Source organism: Zalophus californianus, chromosome 1 (assembly GCF_009762305.2).
Source record: "Zalophus californianus isolate mZalCal1 chromosome 1, mZalCal1.pri.v2, whole genome shotgun sequence".
Classification (NCBI taxonomy): domain Eukaryota; kingdom Metazoa; phylum Chordata; class Mammalia; order Carnivora; family Otariidae; genus Zalophus; species Zalophus californianus.
The window spans coordinates 123,218,403-123,240,932 of NC_045595.1; the positions used below are offsets into that span (position 1 = coordinate 123,218,403).

General features: G+C 42.4%; 1 protein-coding gene across 8 annotated transcripts in view; it reads right to left on the reverse strand.

Annotated features, from left to right (window-relative positions):
- Nucleotides 1-298: 298 nt before the first annotated feature.
- TNIK (TRAF2 and NCK interacting kinase) overlaps nucleotides 299-22,530 on the reverse strand; it is a 380,205-nt gene continuing 357,973 nt past the window's right edge. For all 8 annotated transcript variants that reach the window (XM_027583491.2, XM_027583490.2, XM_027583487.2 and 5 more), the window contains 10 exons: nucleotides 20,616-20,780; nucleotides 19,062-19,173; nucleotides 17,939-18,109; nucleotides 16,101-16,244; nucleotides 13,692-13,826; nucleotides 10,046-10,146; nucleotides 7,680-7,829; nucleotides 5,693-5,852; nucleotides 5,275-5,414; nucleotides 299-3,047 (listed from right to left, as the gene is read on the reverse strand). In XM_027583491.2, the coding sequence (XP_027439292.1) occupies nucleotides 2,964-3,047; nucleotides 5,275-5,414; nucleotides 5,693-5,852; nucleotides 7,680-7,829; nucleotides 10,046-10,146; nucleotides 13,692-13,826; nucleotides 16,101-16,244; nucleotides 17,939-18,109; nucleotides 19,062-19,173; nucleotides 20,616-20,780 (1,362 nt within the window). In that variant the 3' untranslated portion in view covers nucleotides 299-2,963. The remainder of the gene's footprint in view (nucleotides 3,048-5,274; nucleotides 5,415-5,692; nucleotides 5,853-7,679; nucleotides 7,830-10,045; nucleotides 10,147-13,691; nucleotides 13,827-16,100; nucleotides 16,245-17,938; nucleotides 18,110-19,061; nucleotides 19,174-20,615; nucleotides 20,781-22,530) is intronic.

Genomic DNA, 22,530 nt, shown 5'->3' on the forward strand with positions numbered 1-22,530 from the left:
GAAAGCACGACCCTCCCCCCACCATAAAAAAAGAAAGAAAGAAAGCAAACAAACCAGAAAGTTGGGAATTGTTGTGAACCATAAGAACAATAGTCTGAAATACTGTGCATGATCGGGGTCTCAGTATATCAGGGCTGGGGATTGTCCTGATGGAAGGAAATGTATTTTTGAAGATAAAAGCTTAAAGAAATTCTTTAGATATCTGTTAAGGAACACAGCTTTGATAGGGGCCCTTTTAAATTTAGTTTTGCCTTGTACTCCATGTAAAATATTTGTACAAAAATATAAAAGGCATGGCTTGATGTTTAACGTCTGTGTTTTATTGTTGTTGGCACCAGAAAAAGCTCATGTTCTATGTTATGTCACTGTACATACTGTAAACAAGACTGCATTAATATTGTTTTTATGAGTTTTTGTTTCAATGACTCTAGATTTTAAAAAATACATTCACAAACTACCTTATGTTTAAACACAATGATTCCCTTTTATTTCTTAACTGTACCCAAAATCCCACAATAAAAAAATCATTTAAAGCTGTGTGTTTCGAACTCATCACTTAGAAATCAAAACAAAACATAACATAAAAACAAAGATCAGTTTGCAACATAATTTAAAGAAGCTTCTGGTTCAAAATACCACAGCAGCAATATAAAGAGCTGGTGGCAATCACATTTGGGGATGGGACCCAAATCAATATATTTTGTCCACGTCAGCATCCAATTACAGTAGTTGCTAAATTCAATCCAAAAAGTTATTGCTGAAATTTGTTGCATGGAATTTGTGAAGATAGTGTTGTTCAGCAGCAGATCCATAGCAGTAAAAATGAGAACGGGAGGATTTCATTGCTTTTGAGAGCTAAAGGGACCATGATGAGGACATCTTGGTGATGGCCTGAAGATAATCCTCAATTCCATTATTGTGCATTATCTGCTTAAAATAAATGCAAAGGATAAACCCCTTTACAGGAGGGGTATAATCATCTACTTCAGAAACTGCAATAATTCCCCTGCCCTTCCCCCGTTTGCCCAAGCCACCAGATTGAATTGGTTCCATTTTCCTAACTTATATTTCGTTCTCATTGATAGTACATCAGCTGCTAATGTAGTTAGGCAAAAATCAGTAGGATCACAGACTTTAAAAAAAAAAATCTCTTTACCGTAATTGCTTTTTTCAGAAACAAACCACATTAGTTTTTGTCGATGTTGGATTTTTTTTTTAATTTTTGAAGAACAATTTGGTCAACTACTGTTTTGTTTAAAAAATATTAAATACACCTGAGATTGCCAGTTGAGCTCTCTATATGTCTCCTGGAGATAACACTGCTGTGATGAACAGTGAAACAAAACAAACGAAACGAGGTAGGTTAAAACAGGAAGCGCAACACAGATATCGTTTTGCAACACCTTGATACCACAGGCGGCCATGCTTGTAGCTTTGGAAAAAAAAACCCAGACAGTCACGTGAAAGTTCAGATCATCCGAGTTAAGAGTTTATAAGGACACAAGTCAACCTGAACTAAATACATACATATCTCTGCACAAATGTTGTTTACTGTATGTTGGGTAATTTGGAGGAAGGGAAAATGATCAGGGTCTCAGAATTCTGGCCAAAGCCTTGCTTTTAAGTTCTATAAACTCTGAACCAGTGATGCCTGCTGTGTCTCACGCAGGCCTAGTAGTCTAGTCCCTTCTCTCACCAACCCAGAGAGAACACAGGCAGCTCAGAAACATTTATTATTATTATTTTTTCAGTCACAGTTTTCATCTTGAGAAAGTGGCACCCTCAGGAGAAAGCTGGGAATGACCAGAGTCTGGATGTCATTCACTCCCCAATTCCCAGAAAGAACTCAACAGTCTCACTCCTAATGAAGCCCGAAGCCAGTGACCTCTTAGCTAGAGGCTTTGTGCATTAAAAAAAGAATGTGTATATATATATATATATGTGTGTGTGTGTGTGTGTGTGTGTGTGTGTTTGTATTTATGTATATATATATATATATGGATATATATATATATAAATTTTTTTTTTTTAGTTTGTTTCCCAGAAGCTCTTTTTGTCCGACCCCAACAGTCATCCCATCTTTTGCCCTGATCTGTTGCATAATAGCCGAGGGAAAGTTGTGTTATAGAGTCCCTCAATCGCTAGAGCCAACTCAACACAATGGCACTACTATCCCATTCAACACATTCCATTCTGCACAGGGCCATATAAAAATAGGGCCTGTCAGACTCACAAAAATGGTAGTTGATTTTATTAGTCTAAGGCTAGTAGTTTAGCCATTTAAAATCTATTTCCCCAAAGAGGGGAAAACTAGTATTTTTTCTTTTCTTTTAAAAATTCATTAGCCAGTTGCTATCAAAAAGCAACCTTTTGGGTTGGTGAAGGCAAAAGAGTTCTAAAATTACCCCACTATGCAATTATGGCCTTCAGTGTGAGGAGATAAGGTACATTTATTGTGCTGTCTCTCACCATTTGAAATTGGAAATTTTACAACATATCGTATACTTAAAGCTAGCAGGCAGACAGAATTAAAAACAGACTCATTTTCTCAGTAGGCATTCTCTCCCCATTCTTACAAAGTAAGGGGGTAAAGGAAAAAGGTGGAAAAACAAAAAGCAAAACTCAAAACCCACCATAACACAGCTTAATCATAAGAGCACACAATATTTGTTTCTATCCCTAACTCCGAAGGGCACATGGTCCATATTTGTCCACAAACAACGCAGCATTCTTGGGGGTCTCCTGGAAATTCCTGCCACGTTTTTCTCTCCTTCTCAACCAGGCTGCAACATTGAAAGATGGACTGTGGACTGTACTGGGACCGGGGGAGGGAGAGGAAAAGGGGAAAGCGGTATGTTCAACCAAGCCTTCTGATTCTGCTCTAGACTGGCTTATGTCCACATGAGTTATGTTCTTTTTAATTAGAAACAACGCCATGAAGACAAGTGCCAAGTGCTCTTCTGTTACCAGTTCATCATGGAATTTCTGTTGAGGGTCATGAAAAACACTTGGCTACTTCCTCCAGATCGCACGGATGCAAAAAATACCTGTTTGAAATTAAAAAGAAGTTAGTTCAGCTGCATGGTTTCTTTTCCTCTTTTCTTCAACCGTCCATCCATTTTCTCTCACATGTCCTATCCTTGCCATGTGTCAGCTCTTAAGACTCAACAGCTGGTGTTTATAAAAGTGCCTTTTAATACAGTGCATCCTCTGTAAACACTCCTGACTTGATTACTATGATTGTTACTATTACGTATTGTGGTACTGGCCTTCAGGAACACGGGAGGGGCTATATCTTGATTGGCAGCATCCCTTAGGATGCTCACATTTTAAACGGGCATTTCATGCTAGGTAATGTGCTAGATTTTTGGCCTAGGACACAACAGGTCCTTTGTTAATCTCTAAAAAGCCATAGAGGCTTCCCTTCTCTCCCCCATAATGATGAGAGGGCAGACTTTAGGACTGAAGAGAATCCTTTCAAATTCCCAAAGTCACGGGGGTGGGGGTGGATTTTGGGTCTACTTACTACTATACAACTTCAGTTATCAATTTTTAAAATAAAAAAAGTGGTGTGGTCAGATAGGATAAGGTGTCTCATGCCTATTCACTTTGGTATATCAAGAGTTAACTCTTGGCTTGTCTGCTGGTGCAGGCATATCCTAGGCCAAAGGAGACAGGGCATTAATAAATAGAACCATAGTCCATTAGGTCTGGGTCTGTTACATCATTTTATCAAACAACTAAGAGGAACGAGCAAAATTTGGGTTACTGCTTGCTTAAGTGTCAGTGAACCACTGCCCTGGGAAAATAATATTCTGGGCTGTGGGGTAGCCCTTAGTCAGCCAACACCAAACTTTGGTCCAAGGCATTTACTTTTGTCACTAGTGTAAAGTCTCTGCTACTTCATTTCCACAACTCCTTCAGAAGAATGCTGTCTCTCCCAACAACAACTTCCTGGGAAGTTCTGGGGAAATGCTTATCATTCAGCTAATGCTACATATGTAAGTATAGCTACTGTTAGGGTCAATGACTCAAAATGGGGAAGCACAGAGGACCCATGGAAACACATGGGGGGGTGGGAAGGGGAAGAAAGGGCGGCTGTTCTCTCCAGGCTGTGTGCACCCTGGACTCTGAACCTTGGGCCCCAGATACTGGTGTGGTCCCAGCCTGCTCCCGAGGGTGTGGGCATGGCTTAGAACAGGCTTGCTGGGGTGGGTCGTCAATGAACTGGAGTGTGAGAATCTACACCCAGCTCACTCCTAGTCTTATGATCCCCAGGGGCTGGGTTGGGCCTGGAGTTTTACCAGGGGTCAGGTTTATTTCCTGGCATACTCCGGTAAGGCCCTGGAACCATCCTTGGCACCCACAGCTGTTGTCTACCCAGACCGCACCAGGTCAGAGTAGTTGGGTTAAATACAGTCTGGACTCACACCCCCAGGGTTGGAATAAGACCAATCTGGCCTCTGGGGAACCAGGATGGACCAAGAGATGTATGTCTGTTCAACCCATCACATTCTTTACTATAGGTGTTTATGCCTGCTATTTGGGGAGAGCATTCTAAGTTGGCCATAGTCACAAAGGATGGATTCACAAATGACCACAGCTTAGCTCCTAAAAACTCTGGGTTAGTCTACTGGGAGGGCAAGGGAGAAGCAGCACTGCTACAGAATACCCTTCTGAGGTGACTGATCATGCCAGACGGACTCCACCAATTTCACTACAAAACAGTCCCCCTATGACACTTCAGAAGAAACATGGCTGGAATGACACAGGACATGGCACTAGTTGAGTTTGCGACTGTGCATTTCTTAAGGAACGGGTGACATTTTTTTAAAAAGTTTATATTTCTCCATGTCAAATGTTTTACATTTAAAAGTGAATATAATGTGATGTGTTGGGTCCCCCATAGTGACTTTGTGAAAAGTCTCCAAGTGGAGTGCAGAGTTGACCCACTGTGAGTGATTAATGACGGGCCAACTCTCCCGCATGCGTATGAGAATTTGGGATGTCTGCTGAGTCAGCATAAGGCCGGCAGGCCACAAAAGTTGCTAGGAGTTTACAAGAAATTTTTAGAAGTTTTAATGTCTTTTTAAATATGTGAATAATATACTTTGAGGGTTCACATGAATCAAACCAAATAATGCCATTTCAAGAGAATATTGATTGTTTAACACAGATGTGATTCAAATCAGTATAAAGGAAAATGAAGGTTTCACAGGTACCTGGTGGTCTCTTAAAATGCAAACACTAATGCAAATGTTGAAACGGATTTACCTTATCATTTCTTTCACATAGAAACTTTAACCTTTGAGCTCGCTTATGCATAAATACTCCATCCAAATGTCCTGTTTCCACTGACCGGATCTCAATAGCTTTCTCGCCCCAGCCCATTATCTGATTGGAATGAATGTAGGCTGTCAAAAGGAATTTCCAAAACTGCATTAAAAACATTAGATGGGCAATAACTCACAGCATCTGTTCACATCTTAACCACAAAAATGACAAACGACTTGAGATAAACAGACAAAGCAAGTCTTACAAGTGTTATTCACAGACTGGTTTTTTTTGTTTGTTTGTTTTTGTTTTTTGTTTTTTTGTTTTTTGTGGAATCAAATGGTTGTTTCACATTTCTTGACTTTCGTTTCATTTGGGGGGTGTAACTGCTGAAGGAGATAAGGAATGGTTAACCTACCCACAGACGTGGGCATTTCTCCCCATTGGAGCACCACATCCTTAGTTATCCGGCCATAGGTGTTTACATACACCCCCTCATCCTCATAGCAAACAAGCATTTCCATTCCATCTGTTTTAGGCAAGATGACAATGGCATGAGGAGTGATATTGCCCTGAATCTAGGAGACAAAGAAAGGCCAGGCATTATTCTTTTTAAAAATAAAACAGCATCCTGACTATTCATCTCTAAGAATCACAAAAAAGAGGATACCCTCCCTCCTCCCCCCACCCACCATTTTCATTCTAGAGACTGACATTTTGCTTTGCTTTGCTTAATTTAACCACTGACCTGTCAAATACCTATACAAATACAGACTTAGGCATTAGGTCGAGGATCCAATTGACCTGTTCCCTAAAAACAACTACAGGTATAGAACACCGACTATGTGCCGAGCCCTGGGCTCTTTACATATATCATTTCTAGTCCTTAGAACAGTTCCCTGTGGTAGATATCGTCCTCTACAGACGAGGCATCTGCATGTCAGAGGGGTTATGTAGATTGAGCAAAACTGCACTGGTACTTGGTGGTAGAACTGGGATTTGCGCACATGTCTCACGGACAATAAAAAATCACTTGTTTTCCAACTATTTCTAAAAAAAGACGAGGGGAATGCAAACCAGCTGAATCTGATGGAAACAGCCTAAACATGGTCAAAGGTGGGACCCAAAGAGACGCCTACCAAATAGGCTCTGAGCGTACAACACAGACTATCTGGGTGCCTAAATAACAGAATAATCCAAATTAATGGCTTGTTGAGAAAAACATTTAAAATGACCACTCATTTTATTGGAATCAATGTAGATGGACTTGTTGTGGGAGGGGAGATGCAGTGCTGCTGGGGTCCCCGGGCTGAGGCTGACATGGCAGCCCGCTAGTTGCCTGGTGGGGAAATGAGAGGACCGAGGATGATCACAGTGATGCCCCAGTCACCTCACCAAGAACGGGAGCTGTGAGTCCTGTGTACACATGCACACACATGTGTGGAAAGCTAGGACGCAGCAGTGAATGCCGTGTGCGTGTGTGAGAGAGACCGTGTGTGTGTGTGTGTGTGTGTGTGTGTGTGTGTGATGTACTGAAACAACTTTTTTCAATCATCAAGCTTTTTTGCAGTAAAGCCTATAAACTCTCAAAATACCAACTGGCAACAGATCAGGCCTCAGACTCTCCTGACGGTGTCTACTGTATGTTAGCCTTGGGATCAGGTGCAGGAAACATGACTTGCACTGCACCCATCCTAATAAGTGACACCAGGCGCCGTATTTCTGTTTGACAGTCAGGTTTTAGGCAGTGTTCCAGTGTTATAATGTTCATACGACAATTTGCAGGGGCTTGTGCCAAGTACCTTAGAGGTATTACCTCATTTATTGCTGATGATAACCCTCTGGAATGGGGACTTCTATCCCCATTTTACAGATGGGAAAGCTGAGGGTTCGAGAGACTGTCTAATGTGCTCATTGTTGCAAAATAAACACAGGCTAGAGCCAGGGTAGGCCTCCAGTGTCTGATTCTACTACACAACACTCCCCTCAAGTTGAAGAGAGCAACAAAGACAGCAAAAGGGGACCACAGACTTCCCAAGCCACATGAACCCATCTCCCTTCAAAAACTGAAAATAGGAAGTTGTCTATTGTACTCTTGCTTAAAATACACAATTTATGCCCCAAAGGAGAAACATCATACACATTTGAATCTAAAGTCCAATAAGACAACATGTCTAGTAAATGGCAAAGAATCGCTGTTATGGGTTACTTAGTTTTAAGCACTCATAAAAATCAATTACAGTCACATGTTTTATGTATTAAAAGCATTGTCTATTTAGTGAAGGCTTTTAGCCTTGATAGTGCATCTGCTGTACCAATTAATAGAAATTAGCATGACTTCCACTAAAAATGTGCAAGAACAAATCCCTTTTCTACATGCGTTGTTGTAGAACTCAGGAACTTACATGAGATGGTATGTAGATATCATAAGAGTTTCCTGAATCAACATCAATTACATGAAAACCAGTGTGTGATCCAAAAATAACCTTCAATCTTTGACCTTCTTCTACCGTGAGATCAACAAGCAGTGGCTTGTGCTGGAGATCTGCAAAAGACTTTAAAAAACATCCCATGAGTGTCCACATCATTTAAAGAGATTATCTTAATCATTGTTTCTTTTAGCACAGCCTGGTGGAAGTTAATGTCTGGCTTTCTTACACTGAAAAGCCAGGAGATTTCTCTTTCAGCTTAGCTCTATTCATATTCTGGCTCTAGGAGGAAGGGTCTAGCACTCATTTGTGGCCCCTTCTCCACCCCTTGTCCTCCAGGGCAGAGAAGAGGTTTACAGTTGTCAATTTCGACAGTGTCGTTATCCTTGAAGAACTTGGCATCCGGGTGCTGCTGTTCTTTCCTCTTTATTTCTGGCCTTTTTTCTCTGGAGAAGGCCCAGCCACCTCTCTGGCTCCTTCCCTTCCCATGGAACAGCCGGGCCCTTGCATGGCCATGACCCTTTCAGAGACAGCCTGGGGTGGGCAGCTGGACCAGCTCTGTGCTAAGTCTGTTCAGAATTAACGGGCACACTCTGGTTCTGATCTTCCTTCAATGAGTGAGTAGACATCAGATTGGCACCTTCTTTAAATGTACTGCTGAGATCTGAGACTTGGGTTTGGGCAATAGAGAAGCGGGGGAGGTTGGAACATCACAAAACTCATGGCTTACATAGGCTAGTTCAGCTTAAGTAGCAAGGAAAAAGAGAGCTCTACCCAAGTTTACCAAGGTTCCATGTGTTTCAATCCAGAGCCCAAGCCCCAACTAGCTGCCAGGCATTCCTCTGTTTTCTTTTGCCATTATTTCAGCACAGTCTACTTTTATTGGGCCTTGACATCTGGGAGAGAATTTGCGAAACCACAAGTTACTCAGCTATAATGTCACTGCCACCCAAGAGAGCCCTCTTTCTTCAGCTTTTGCTAACGGAGTCTCACGGTAGGGGAAGCTCCCGTCCTTCCTGTTCCAGTCCTGACTTTCATGCTGCCCTCCTGCCAGGCTGGGCGTGGTCGACTGAACACAGCATTTTGCACCGTTTCATGCATTTTGACTGGTAAACTGATGGCAGTAACTTCCGAACCAGAGTCAGAACGGGACCTTGACTGAGAAACTTTTTTGTGGACCCAGATTTTGGCACAATGGCAGCACCGCTTCAGCTTTTAGATGTCACCCCTTAAGTGTTATTACTAACCTAATACATTCCAACACTTTCTCTCCATAAAAGTGGGGTTCTGGAGGAAGAGCATTTCCCCTGATGTATCTATCTTCCTGAGCACATCACAAATGAGCTCCTTGCACTAGGGGAACAAGACAGCCTCAAAGAGTGCCTCATGGTGTTCCCAAGGCAGCTTCTGCCCTCACATGGCGTAAGTGGCCAGAAAGAATACAGAAAGGATCAAGGGAAGAGGAAAGTCACAAGGATGGGGAGAAAATGTGAGGGCCAATGTGCTATGAAGAAAACGAGAGACACAGGCAGAGAGAGACAGGGGACAGAAGAGAAATTCACGTGGGCTCTGGATAAAGTCTGCAGCTCTGGAAACACCCAAGTGCCTGTACGTACGGTCCTTCTGGCATTTGGGAGTCAACTTTCATGAGCTGGGGTCCATCATACTAGCATATCCTAATCCCACTCCTGCTGAGTGTCATGAGTGACCAAGCCAACCATGGTGGGTACAGGCTCAGATAAGGTCCAAAATGAAAAAGCAGAATGCAGAGAAACTAAGCCATTTTCTTGTGGAACTACATTCAGTATTCATTTCAGAGAAGTCCAATAATTGGGGATATATGCGCATTATGCGAGTTGTCGGGACTCTACCCCAAAAGGCTTATAAGGATGACAAGATGTGGAGACATGGTTCATCCTTGAGACTTGGAACTGCTGTTGGTCTGCCTTTTTGAGATGACGTATCAGAGATTACCTTAGTTAAGTGCCTTTATAATGACTTACATTGCCTAATATCACAATTAGTGCTTTGCTCAGTAGCCATCCCATACTAAAGGCCCCTAGGAGACAATGATTTGTAGACCTGATATGGAGGAGGGCGCAGCCCAATTTTTTCCCCATTCACTCATCCCCCACCCCCAGTAAATTTTATAGCATGTATTAGTGCTTAGTCTTTGCTTTTGGAATAATAAGCCTAAGAGCTCCTCTACTTTTAAAGGGGGTTTATTATATATAGTAGAATTGGTCCTAGTCGATGTGCAAGACAGACAACTTTGTTAACTGGTGCGAACATAAAATTAAAAAAACAACAACGCTTTTTTAGGTAATTGCGCGCTCGCTTACCTTAAATGCCATGAACTTATGATACGGTTTAGGAGCCCAAGCATATATCTCCACAGCATTCTTTAAGGCAATCACTAGGAATTTAATCCTTTCATATTTAACTGTAATAGACAAATTATAAATTAAAAAAGTATACCAACTTATTCAGCTTTTTGCATATGTAAATACACATTATGTTCTCGGTGGGAGATTTGCTCATTGATACAGACTGAACTTTCTTTAAAGCACTCGGTCTGCAGAATACTCGGGGCATTTTGCTTTATACTGAAGCTTCTTTTCTTCATCTGAAGGCTTAGGATTCTCTTTAATCGCTAGGTCTAGATATGAATTATTCATTGTTATAAGAACCTGCATAGTCACCTTCATGTTCCCCTCCCTGGCTTTTACAGTCACCCACATGCTAGAAGCTGAGAGCTGGTATGGCCAAATGGTAGAAAAATTAGCAAATGGGTAGAGATGTAAAGGTGGCCATTTGCTTATTATCCAAATTTGAATTCCAATTATTAGGGATTTAAAAGTGGTTAGTGCCTTTATAAAAAAGGCCCTAGAGAGATCCCTCTCTCCATACGCTGCATGAAGTTGTAGCAAAAAAACCTGCTGTGTATGAACCGGGAAGCAGGCCCACGGCAGACACTGAGTCTGCCAGCACCCTGATCTTGGTCTTCCCAGCCTCCAGAACTGTGAGAAATGCCTGTTGTTCATGGTATTCTGCTATAGCAACCTGAACAGGCTAACACAGTACACGTGGCAGTCATTTCTTTTGTAGAATATTTGAATGAACACAATACTCATGTCCTAAAGAAACTGGACAGCCCGCAGCAATGAACAAAATTCTTGCTCCCTGGGCTCTTTTTCTTTAGTGTGCCCCTGCTGTTTACATATTCTGTCTTTAATATACTTTCAACTACTTCCTTGGTTATTTACTTCCATATTTCTAAATAACATGCTTATAATGTTATTTCCTGACTTTTTTTCTGCTGGAGGTATTATCTATTGACTTGAGAGTATGGGAAGGATTTAGTCTCTTAGAACCATCTCCTCTCTCTAGTTCTCTCTCTCTCACACACACGTTTCTTCCTCCCCCACACCGCTAATACAGTTATAGTTCAAATTTTTGGTTAAATCAAGATCCCATGTTGAAATGATTGTTGTTCACAGCTGAGGCATATAGCACACCACAATTACATTTTCTTTCTTGTCTTTCATCTTTTTTTCCCCCCACTTCCTTCTTTTCCATACATCTGTCTCTAAGCACACGGACTTTCTGCTGGTGCTGTAAATGCCTTCAATTCAGTCAAATGTGTCAGGTAATCTATTTGTGACATTTTATTTTCCCTGAAGGCTCCCCTCTTAGAACACTCCCTTGTCCCACTCTACTTGGACCGATTTCTCTCTAAGCCTATGGCAGAGTTGGCACCCACATTTCCTTCACCATCATTCTGGGTATTTTCTTCACTTTTTACCTGGATTCCTAGGTTTATGCCTTTATTTTGGTGGACTACATCGGCCAGTAGTTTCCTGAGAAACCGTGTATGGAACATAAATGTTGTGAGACCCTGCACATCTGAAAAATGTCTTCATACTGCATTCAAAGTTGACTGATGGTTTGATGGCGTGATGTTTAATTTTCTGTGTCAACCTGACAGGGCCACAAGGTGCCCAGATATTTGGTCAGACATTGTTCTGGGTGTGTCTGTGAGGGCTTTTCTGGATTATATTAACATTTGAATGGGTACACTGAGGAAAGCAGAATGCCCTCTCAGTATGGAGGGGCCTCATCCAGTTGATTACAGACCTGAATAGAATAAAAAGATTGAGTAAGAAGACACCTCCTGCCTGACTGTTGAGCTGGGAAACTGGTCTTTTCCAGACTTCAGATTGGGCCTGAGACTCTGGTTCTCCTGGGTCTCCAGCTTGCCAACTACAGATCTTGGGCCTCCATAACTGTGCGAGGCAACTTCTATAATAAACCTCTTTATATAGAGAGAGTATATTTACACACACATATATGTATGCCTCTTACACACACACACACACACACACACACACGTATGTATGTGTGTATCCTATTAGTTCTGTTTCTCTGGAGAACCCTGGTTCATACAGATGGGTTATAAAATACTAGTTGAAGGCTTTGTTCCATCATCTTCTAAGTTCTAGTATTGCTGCTAAATCTCAAGCCACCTAATATATAAACTATTTGTTTATTTATTTAATTATAATCTGGAAGCTTTAAGGACCTCCTCATTTCCTGGGTACTGAAATGTTATGTTAATGTATCTTCCTGTGAGTCTTCTTTCTCACTCACTATACTGGGTATTCACAATGAGTCCTTTTAATTTGAGATTTTAAGTTCTTAGTTCTAGAAATTTTCTTACATTACTTTTTTGATACTTTCTTCCCTTTCCAATTCTTATTTTCTCTTTTTCCAAACTCATGTTACTTAGATTTTGAAGCACTTGGACTGAGCCTTTTGCTTTCTTTTGTCTCCTTTCCTTTTCTTCTTGTCCTACTTTCTAGAAGATGCCTCATCTTTATCTTCTGATACATCTACTACACTTTTTATCCCCGCCAATATATTCAAATTTCCAAGAACTTTTTCTTGCTCTCTGAATGACCTCCCCTGACCTTTTCCAACTGTTTTTCGTAATGGTCCCTATTCTTCTCTTCTGGAAATAGTTTTTCTAATCTCTCTGAAGTTATTACAGTTTCTTTTTAGTTTTCTTCCACTCCTCATTATCTTCGTTTCCTTTAAAGTTCTTTCTTTCTGTTTAAGTTTCCTTCCTATTAGTGGATGTCCCCATATCTGGTACAGGTGTGGGCTTCAGGTTTAGATGGTTAGATAGCAAGCTTTCCATGGCACTTCAAATATTAGTACCTGGACATCTTTTCTTTCTGGCTATTTAGTTTCTCCAAAGACAAATCTTTCAATCTCTTGCTTGGGTATATAAGTATGGCTGCCAACATTCTAGGAGCTAAACAGGGGAAGTAGGGTGTGTGTGTGTGTGTGTGTGTGTGTGTGTGTGTGTGTGTGTCTATCCTGGCAATTCCATATTCCCACAATTCAGATTGGCTGTGCTAACTTTTCATCCTCTGTTGCAGTGGGAGAGAACTTGCTGCTCATCACCCTTCGAATAATCCTTCTGTTTTCAGTTCCACTGTATACCTCCATCTCAGGAGCTTCAGACCTTGGGCCTTTCTGGGTTCTGTAAGTGGCTGGATTGATTTTGATGACTTTCCTCACTGCAGACATAGAAGTCAGCATTTCCTGCTCATCTAGGTTAGTTACACGTCATCCAGCTATTCTTGTTCAATTCTGTTGACATCTCTTGTTTGCTGGTTTCTCTTCTTCTGGTCCCTTTGTCCTTGTGGGTTTATGGCATTTTTATTCCTTCACTGTCATTTTAATGGGTATTTGGGAGAGAGTGGACATGAATGTTTAAACTGGAGCATAGGACTTTAGTCTGAATGCACTCTTAGAACTTCATCAATCTGACATTTTGGAAACAATGCAAGTATACCTAAAGTTCTAACAACATCTTAAACTGGTAACAAATACATCATCAATACCTACCAGAAAAAAATGGAATGACACTTAAACTGAATAATTAGGATTGAGTAAACAATTCCATGTCTTGACACTTACCAACTTTGTAATGTATGCAGCCTTCCAAGTCCCCGACTGTGATCCAGCCTTGTTTCTTTTCTACTTCTGGGTCATTGTGTAGTATTCTGTTTCTTAACCATGAAAGATAATAAACTCGTAGTTTGTTCTTCTTTCCTGTTGAAATAAAAGAGCTCTAATTTCAAGGCCCTGTGACAACCTTTTCTCTCAGTCCTTCCCCATCTCTGTTTTATTTTATTCACTTATTTTTATTCTATTTACAATTGTGTAGGTGTGTGAAGGCACAATAACCAGTGTCCCCAGCAACATCAAATTGTTGTCTATGCCAACAGCTCCAAGTGTTTTGGACAAATCACCATTTTATAATTTGTCTTTACCTTCAGGCAGTTTCTTATTTGAGCAAGCTGCTCTTTCTCTTCTCAATGCAAAGGGCAGTGTCAAGACCTAATTCTGTAAGGAATAGTTGGTCAGAGTTCCAAAACATTCTAGATCGAATCACATGAAGGAATGTTGATAACTGGAATTTTAACATGCTTATATGTGGCTGTCTTCCCCTCACCTTCTAACCTAACAGCGTATGTCAATGGGAGCCTCTTATTCACCTCCTCGATTACTTTGAAGATGACAGCTGTGAGTAGTTTTACTTTATCTGACTAACAGAAAAGAATTATAAGGAGACAAGAGACACAATTTCAATGAAGGCAAACCAGGCTCAGCAGAGAACCCTGGACACATCTATGATTCTGAGATCACGGAAAGAAATACCAAACAAAAATAGTAGAGGAAAAGAGGTTTACTTGGGAAAAACCAAAGATGTGCACTTGGGAAAAAACAAAGTTCCCTTTGGTAAAGCGCTTCTGGAATAGGAATTCAACGATAAGAAAACATCTTAAAAATGTTGAGGAGGACACAGGAGCAAAATTCAATATACTCTGTGAGATTATCTGAGTACCAGATATGAAAATGTTCCTTGGGGTGGCTTTTCCTTTATTGGGGGTGGGGAGGGGAGGTGGCTGTTCCTAAGTGATCATTTAGGCCTGTGGGTTATACTTCCTGGGTACTTATTTTCCCTTGACTTCTCGTAGGCAGCAAAGGATGTTTTATATTTTACAGATGTGATATATATAAGAACAAGAAAATTCATTAAAGCGTTGCACACTGGATTTGACAGGACGGTGCATTCATCAATGAAGGGAGTCACTGCGCAGCTGTGATTCCTTTTTGCAGTCCAAGGCCGGAATGGATCCTAAAAGCTAGGAGGGCCAGAAAGGCCAGTGCTTGCTCCTTTCTACGCCAATGCAGATCTGAGGCCAGTTGCTCCTATTTTCGTTCTTTTTTCCCCATCTATACTTCATGGTAAGAGGAGATGGTTACTTTTTTAAGAATGGGAACGTGTCACTCACAACATAATGAAGGCTGAATGTGAATTTTCTGGCATCATTTCCACTTTCGGTAGGTGAGTGGCAGATGTATGTTTTAAATGTGATTTGGTGGGACCGCAGTCAGGCAAGCAATCAACAAGAGAAAAAAAAAAAAAAGACTACACCAAATTAAGATCAAATGATGATACAAGAAGAATCTACTTGGCTCTTTTTGGGGAGAATAAAAAGAGATGAAACTCTGAGCACTCAGAGTTGATCCCTGGGCCCTACTCCCAGGGATTCTGACCCACAGGTCTGGGGTGCATCCTGGGCTCTTCCCATCATGGTTCTAATGTTTCATACTGAGTGGGATGGGAAGGCAGGGGGAAAGGGGATATTATTTATTAAACTCCTTCAAACATCATCAGAAAGCAAAGAACTTTCAATAAACACAGACTCTTTCAGGTTACACTGATAACTTGTCAGTAATAAGGTCTTCACTTCTGTGTCCGTATTTTTTTAAAGTTCTTTTTTTGGGAACCGGAAAGCTGCAGGGCGTAGCTGTAACAACTCCCACATCCCAATCTCTTTGCAGACTCAGCCACCTAATGGGCCAGCTGCACTTGCTGAAACATCAACGGAGTATAAGCTAGAACAGTTCGTGAGAGAAAAGAGACCAGAGAAGTTTCTGCTTACAAAATTCTCCACTCTGCAAAGTCTACGTTTTGATAGTCTCCACCCAGGAGTAGGCAGCAATGACTAGAGCTCAGACTTCAAAAGCTCCTTGCTGAGTCCCGGCAGAGGTTAAAGGCCTATAAACCAACAGCCTCTGTGGTACGTCTGCCTGATTCAGAGATCATACAGAGGAGAGAGGTTTCCCTTCGGAGGTCAGGATCTCCAGAGTTACAAAACAGGGGTGATCTCGCTCTGGCTATCCTGCTATAATTTACTGTGTCACTGTTAGCCAGGGAGGGCAGAGCTTGCTGTTTTTTCAAGACTGAGGTGATGGCCTTTCCCACCTGTGCAGACCCAGGGGTCTCAGTCATCCTGGAACATACTGGTAACATACCTGATATAGTCACCAGGACATTCAGTCCCTCTAGCACGTCCATCTGCTGAAATCGCCTCCGGTTGATCAGATTATAGACTTTGCCTTGCCCACTTCGGTCCAAAAGCATCAGGCCATTTTCCGTTCCCACCAGGAGGTTTACACCTGCAAATTTAAGGAGCACCCCAAGACTGACTTTTTATATGCTTCAGCCTTTCTGCATCTGGGGTCCCTGTGAAACCTAAGAAACCATGCCTTGTTAATATAAACTAATGGGCAAGTAGGTACTACGGTAGGGAGTGAAGAGGTCGAGGCTCTGCCACGGTAATTAAATCACTGCCCCTCTGGTAATAAGATTAGTTTTCTTTTATAAAGTGGTAGCAGCATCCATTACATCTGGCCATGTACCACTAGTATAGAGTCCTTCTCACGAGAAGCCTTGGGCACAGCTGTGACGCCAGCACAATTAGCCTTTATTCCTTTCCTATAACACCCATCCCTTTCCTGGCTTTCTCTATAAATCCCACCTCGAGACACGCCCAAAGTTCATCCCCACCCGTTCGTGCAGGGATTTCTAGCCTACCCACCTTCAACATACGGCAGAGTGCCCCATTTCCACACCGCACTGGAAGAAAAGCCTTTCCTCCTTCTCACACCAAAGCTTACATATGTCTCATACCCTCAAGGCTCTGCTGTCTGTCAGGGAAATGACAGGCCAATGCAAGTGAAGGTGTTAGTAGCCTGAGAGTTGCAGGGCCATAAGGCACCACTCAGATATCTAAATCTGGTCCAGCCCATCTCCCGTGCACGAATCCCTATTACAAAAGCTCTAGCAGGTAAGTGGTCTTGTCTGGATAGCTGCCATCCTAAAAATTCATGCAAATTAACTCCCACCTGCCCTGCAACACACACACACTCACACACATACGTGCACACACGCTGAGGGTCCACTGTGTGGGACTATATTCATGAACAGGTAACTCTCTAACTTCTCTTGCTTTTGTACATTTATTTTTTGAGTAACATGAATGTCTATTCTTTTGTCCATAAATTATTCCATATTAAACATGGCCATCTTGTCTCCCGTCTCTTCTCCAGAGGACAGAGCCTTACTCCTTCCATCGTATCTCCCACGAAATGGTTCCCGGCCTTCATCCACTTCTACGAACATCTCAAATGCTTTTGCCCTTATAAAACTGTGGTGCCTCAAACTAGGCTTAGTATTTTAGGTGGATACAGAGGGGCCACGTCCTTCCTTAATCGATATGTGACATTTGCAGTAACACAGACCAGGACTTTGATAGAATCTCACCCAACCTAAACTGAGCTTGACGTCAGCTAAAACCCATGCATCATTTTCATAGGAACTGCAGGTTGCTGTTTGAACTAGAAAGGAAAGTTCATCATCTGTTGTCCTTTTCAAGTTTTGTCTTGCTACTACTGGCCTTTGACAATTCACTCAAAGATGCGAGGCTGGCTATCCAGCTGTGAAATGGGGGCGATGCCTTTCCTCCCCTTGCAGGATATTGTATAGGTCACAGAGGCAGAGTGTGGGGCACATCACATGGTGCTGGGCACATGGTGGGTGTGTGGTAAGTGGTAGCTTATTCTCTTACTGACTTGATAGCCTGTCACTATTATGTGACGAGGTCATTCTGAATCTGATCTTGTTATCCTGGGCGTTAGGTCATCAGGTCTTGCTCCATGTAAAACTGCTCTTGATCCCTCCTGAGTCCAAGATAGTCCTGCGTGGGGACTCTGACACCGTGATTCAACTACTGCTCTCCAGATGGTAAGCCCCACAGGCTTTTAAGGTTTGAGGGTTGATCTCTTAGTAAGCGGTAAAAAGCAGCACTTACCCCAGAGAGCGGCACAAAGTATTTCCGAGTTGAATCGCTTCTTATATTTTCTGATTTCTGGTGTGTCGCTATGAGGTCGAATGTTGGTTGGGTTTACGTTTACCACTGAAATCTTTCTTGCTTCATTGAACTTGGCCTGTTCTTGCCTAAGAAGTTCGCTAGTAAACAGAGCTTTGAGAAAAAGAATCGGAGAAGTCACTGGCATCTTAAAAAATAAGCAATGGAGATACGGAGAAGGCACTTCAGAACACTATAATTTCTCCCTGTTTAGTGGGAATTAGAGAAAAGGCAGAGAAACTCTGCAGCTATGCATATTTTATACACTTTTTAAAGTAGAATACAGTATAAGTCATTCACAGAAGCACTATTTTATCCATTAGTAAAACAGACTTATGGATACGACTTGGGTAGTTTAGAGAATAGATACTCATCTCACAAAATTGAACACACCATCTCCTATATCATACACAGCAAGATTTACTTTTTAAAATTCCATATCATCAGCTGAAAAACTGGCCTAAGCTTCCCTGGATGATTAGTGAGTTGCGTAAGTCCAGAAAGCATGACTCTCCTCTAAATCAGCCAGACCCGGGCGGTAGGAAGCACACACCTAGAACCCAACACAACTCGACACGCACTTATTAAGTGTCTACTGCGTGCACAGCATTGTACCCAGAAATTGCTTTTGAGAAGTATGTGGTAAGTTTGGAGGTCTCTGAGGAACAGCTTTTCCCAGGGCCCTTGGATACCTCTGGGTTCCTACCAGAAGCAAAATAGAAGAGATGAAAAAAAAAATGGAGAGAAAGAAATTGTTTTAGAAATCCTACTATAATAATAATAATAATAATAAAAACAAAACAAAACAAAACAAAACACAACTTCCCTTTAAGGCAGGGCTTAAGCAGAAAACGGCTTAACTACTAGACCGATAAGCACTGGGTGTTGTATGAAAACAATGAATCGTGGATCACTGCGTCGAAAATGGGTGATGTATTGTATGGTGACTAACATAACATAAAAAAAAAAAAAAAAAAACTACCGGACCAACAATTAATTTCGTTATCAGGTCTTATCAGAAAGGAAAACCAAGCTGTTACTAAAACATCCAGGCCTTCTAACTTACCCGCAGCTGATGATTCTTCATCTTCTTCATCTTCATCAGTGGGAGACGTCTGGTATACCCTGGGGTCCACAAAGGGGGTGAAGGAGGCCTTTGTGCTGCTCCCCATGCCGTACTAATCGATATGCAAGAGGATTAAAAAAGCAGATAAATACTATAGGAATGAACAATGCCAGGAATATTTTGCTTGGGCTTTAAAATGATAACAGATTCTTCCATCTGTTTAGCTGTTCACACTCTAACCCCCGAGTCCAAGTATGTGCCTCTCTCTCCAACTTCTCCTGGTCTTGGTTGGTTACTCACCCATGGGGCCTTTGCTAGGGCCCCATTAATTGTCAGACTGTAAGAGTTTCAGTGAGCAAATTACATTTTGGACAATATGGTAAGATGACTGTGGTGACAGAGCTCATCTCTCCCTTGAAGTAAAGACAACCTCATATTGACCACATGGTCTGAAGAAAAGCTTACCCAACTGGTAATAAACTAAGTCAGCATGTCCACATGGCAGCATTTCATCCCGAACATACAGTCAAGCTCCACTTGGAGCTTTCACGTACATTCTCTCCTTTGATCTTTAGAAGTCTGTGAAGGAGGTGAGACAGGTACTAATATTCCCATTTAGAGCTGGAGCAGAAGCAGAATTTGAACCAGAGTCCAATCCCATGGGCTTCTTCTTGGTACCGCGAGAGGTGTTCAGGCAGAGAAAACCTGCCTGCACCGCGTGAAGCCACGCCACGAGAGGAAATGCTGCACCTTCCAGTACACCTCTGTGTTCTTTCCCTCGGGCTAAACAAAGCTCATCTGCTCAGTAACTATAGAATCCAAGGGGTGTATAGGAAAACTGTGTGGACAGCATCAAAAACTCCAGTGCATATGCTTCCTCATTAGCTTCAGGGCCTATGTGTGACTCACAGGACTATTCATGAAACATGACCAAGCACCACGAACTCATCCACCGGTCAAGCCTGGATGACCACACCTACGAGCACTGCCTAGCAGACTGGATTTATTCAGGCTGTTCTATACAGGGAAGATAATATCTCAGTTCTCCCTTTCCCATTCAATTTGGAATTTAGGAAGAGGAATGCTTGGCGAACCTATCTATTTTTATCTTTCATTTAACAAATAATTTCAACCTCATTTTAGGTCCAACTTAGTTTGACTAAATTGATGTAAACATGAATCTCAACTTAGCCTTGGGATGTCTATAAGCTGTAGTTTCTAGCACTGGCCTGGGAGATAGGAAATCCCAGTTCTACAGAAATCTCTCACAAACCAGTTGTATGCCTTGGGCAAGTCCCTTAACCTCTCTGAGCCTCAATATTCTCATCTGTAAAAACAGGTTTTGGGCCAGACGATCTCTGAGAACATTTACCGCTGTGCTTCTGTGATTTTCCTCCATTTAAGTATTTGCATAAGTAGTTATATAGTAGAAACCAACCAAACACATTTCTGGGAGCTTAGCAAAGCCTCATTCCTGAAGCCAGCTCCACACCTCACTCCCCGCCCCCCCACGGGCTGAGAACAGAGCTGTGGAGGCTATTGCCCAGCACCTACTTCAGTCCCGGATTCCATCTCCTGGGAATGGGTGGAGACGCGCCCCAGGCCCTCAGTTGGTGTCCCGGCCGGGGAACGGCTCTGCTGCACCAGGTCTGGTAGATTGATGTGGCCAGCAAAGCCATTGCTGTCACTGTGGCCAGATCGCTTCTTCTCTCCAGATGTCTGGGGTGGGGGCACAACACATGGGGAGCATTAGACAGGGATTAGAGAGGGAGGGCAAAGGCCATGGAGTGATGTCACCCCTCATATAGCACAGGCACAGTGGTCTCCAAATGGACCCGTTGGGGTGTGTGGGAAGATAACCTCCACATTTCTATTTTACTAAGAAAATAAAGAAGAAGTTAAACTTCGTTACTATTTAGCATATGGACTGACCATGGGGCCTTTTGCTTCTGCCTTCAGGGCCACACGGGATGTGGGGGTTCCCTGGGAGAAGACAGGAAGTGGAGGGGCTGAGCACCCAAGGTCCGCATTTGCACAGTCCCCTTCTGCTGTGTTTGTGTGTGTGCGTGTGAGCACACCAGTTAACTGGACTTGCAGATTATATGACCAGGTCACAAGACACAAATCCACAAGACACACACCCATGACCTAAAATATTGCTGAAATGAAGAGGTTGGGATGAGATAATGCTAAGAATCCATGTACCATGTAGCCCAAGAAAATGCAGAGATGATATCAACCAGACTCACAGGGCTCTTTGTCAGTTGTGAGGTCAAAACAATGATTAATGAATCAGATCTGATAGGAGTTACAAAAGAGAATGTACTGAAATAATCTACAGATTATTTGAAACTACGGGTTTATGTCCACTATTAATATTGAAACTCTCATAAGCAATTATGGTGTCGTGTAGTAAAGAATGGAAGTTATCATGACTAGCAAAGTATTTGAAATATTGTTTATGGCATCCCTTTTTAATGTCCTCTCAAGGTATTTTATAATCATATAATATGTGCAGTAGGACACATGCATGATTTGTAAATAAATACACTCTAATTATGGGGCACCTGGGTGGCTCCGTCGGTTAAGTGTCTGACTCTTGATTTTGGCTCAGGTCATGATCTCAGGGTTGTGAGATCGGGCCCCACATCATGCTTAAGAGTCTCTCTCTCTCCCTCTCCCTCTGCCCCTCCCCAACTTCTATGTGCATGCTCTTTCTCTCTCTTAAAAAATAATACATTGTAATTATGTGGTGTGCTCTAAAATTTTTCCTGTTAGGGTTGTATGACCTAACAAGTTTGGAAACCACTGCTCTGGAGAGTAAAGCCTCCTCCCAAAAAATCCCAGGGAAGAAATACAGGGCTAAAAGACAACTCTGCTTCCTAAAAGCCAGTGCCCACCCTGTAGGCCTGGCTAGTACTGTGCTTCCCGACTTAACATTTATGCGACCAACTCACTGAAGTTTCTTAGAGCAGACCTAAGTAAACGAGTCCCTTCTTTGCCTTTGCTTTCATTCATTCACTCACCTAACATTTCTGAGTGCCTACTGAGTGTGACACGTTTTGCTGAACATGGAGGAATGAGCCAGGATCAGGGCAGGCAGAAGCACTCCTCTCCTTCTTTGGGGGTGGCTGGCATGGCCTCACTGGCCTGACTTCCCCCTTCCAGAGCCTGTCCTGGTCTTGCAAGGACCACTTGGTACCTGCTGCTGGCTAAAAGCGGAAGGAGGCACTTTTTGGGGGGAGACGAAACAGATCCCCAAGCTCCTGAAGGGGTGCATGTAATGGGTGTTGCCAGGGAGCTTGAGAAAGAACTGGAAAGCGGAAGCATGCTCTGTTTTTTGGCAGCATGCTCCTGGCCTGCAGGCCAGGGGTATTTTCTGGATTCATTCTGTCCCGGTGCTCATCCAGGTACTAGTGCCAGTTCTCAGAGCTGAACACTTTGTCTTCTAAATGATATTTATGGGGTT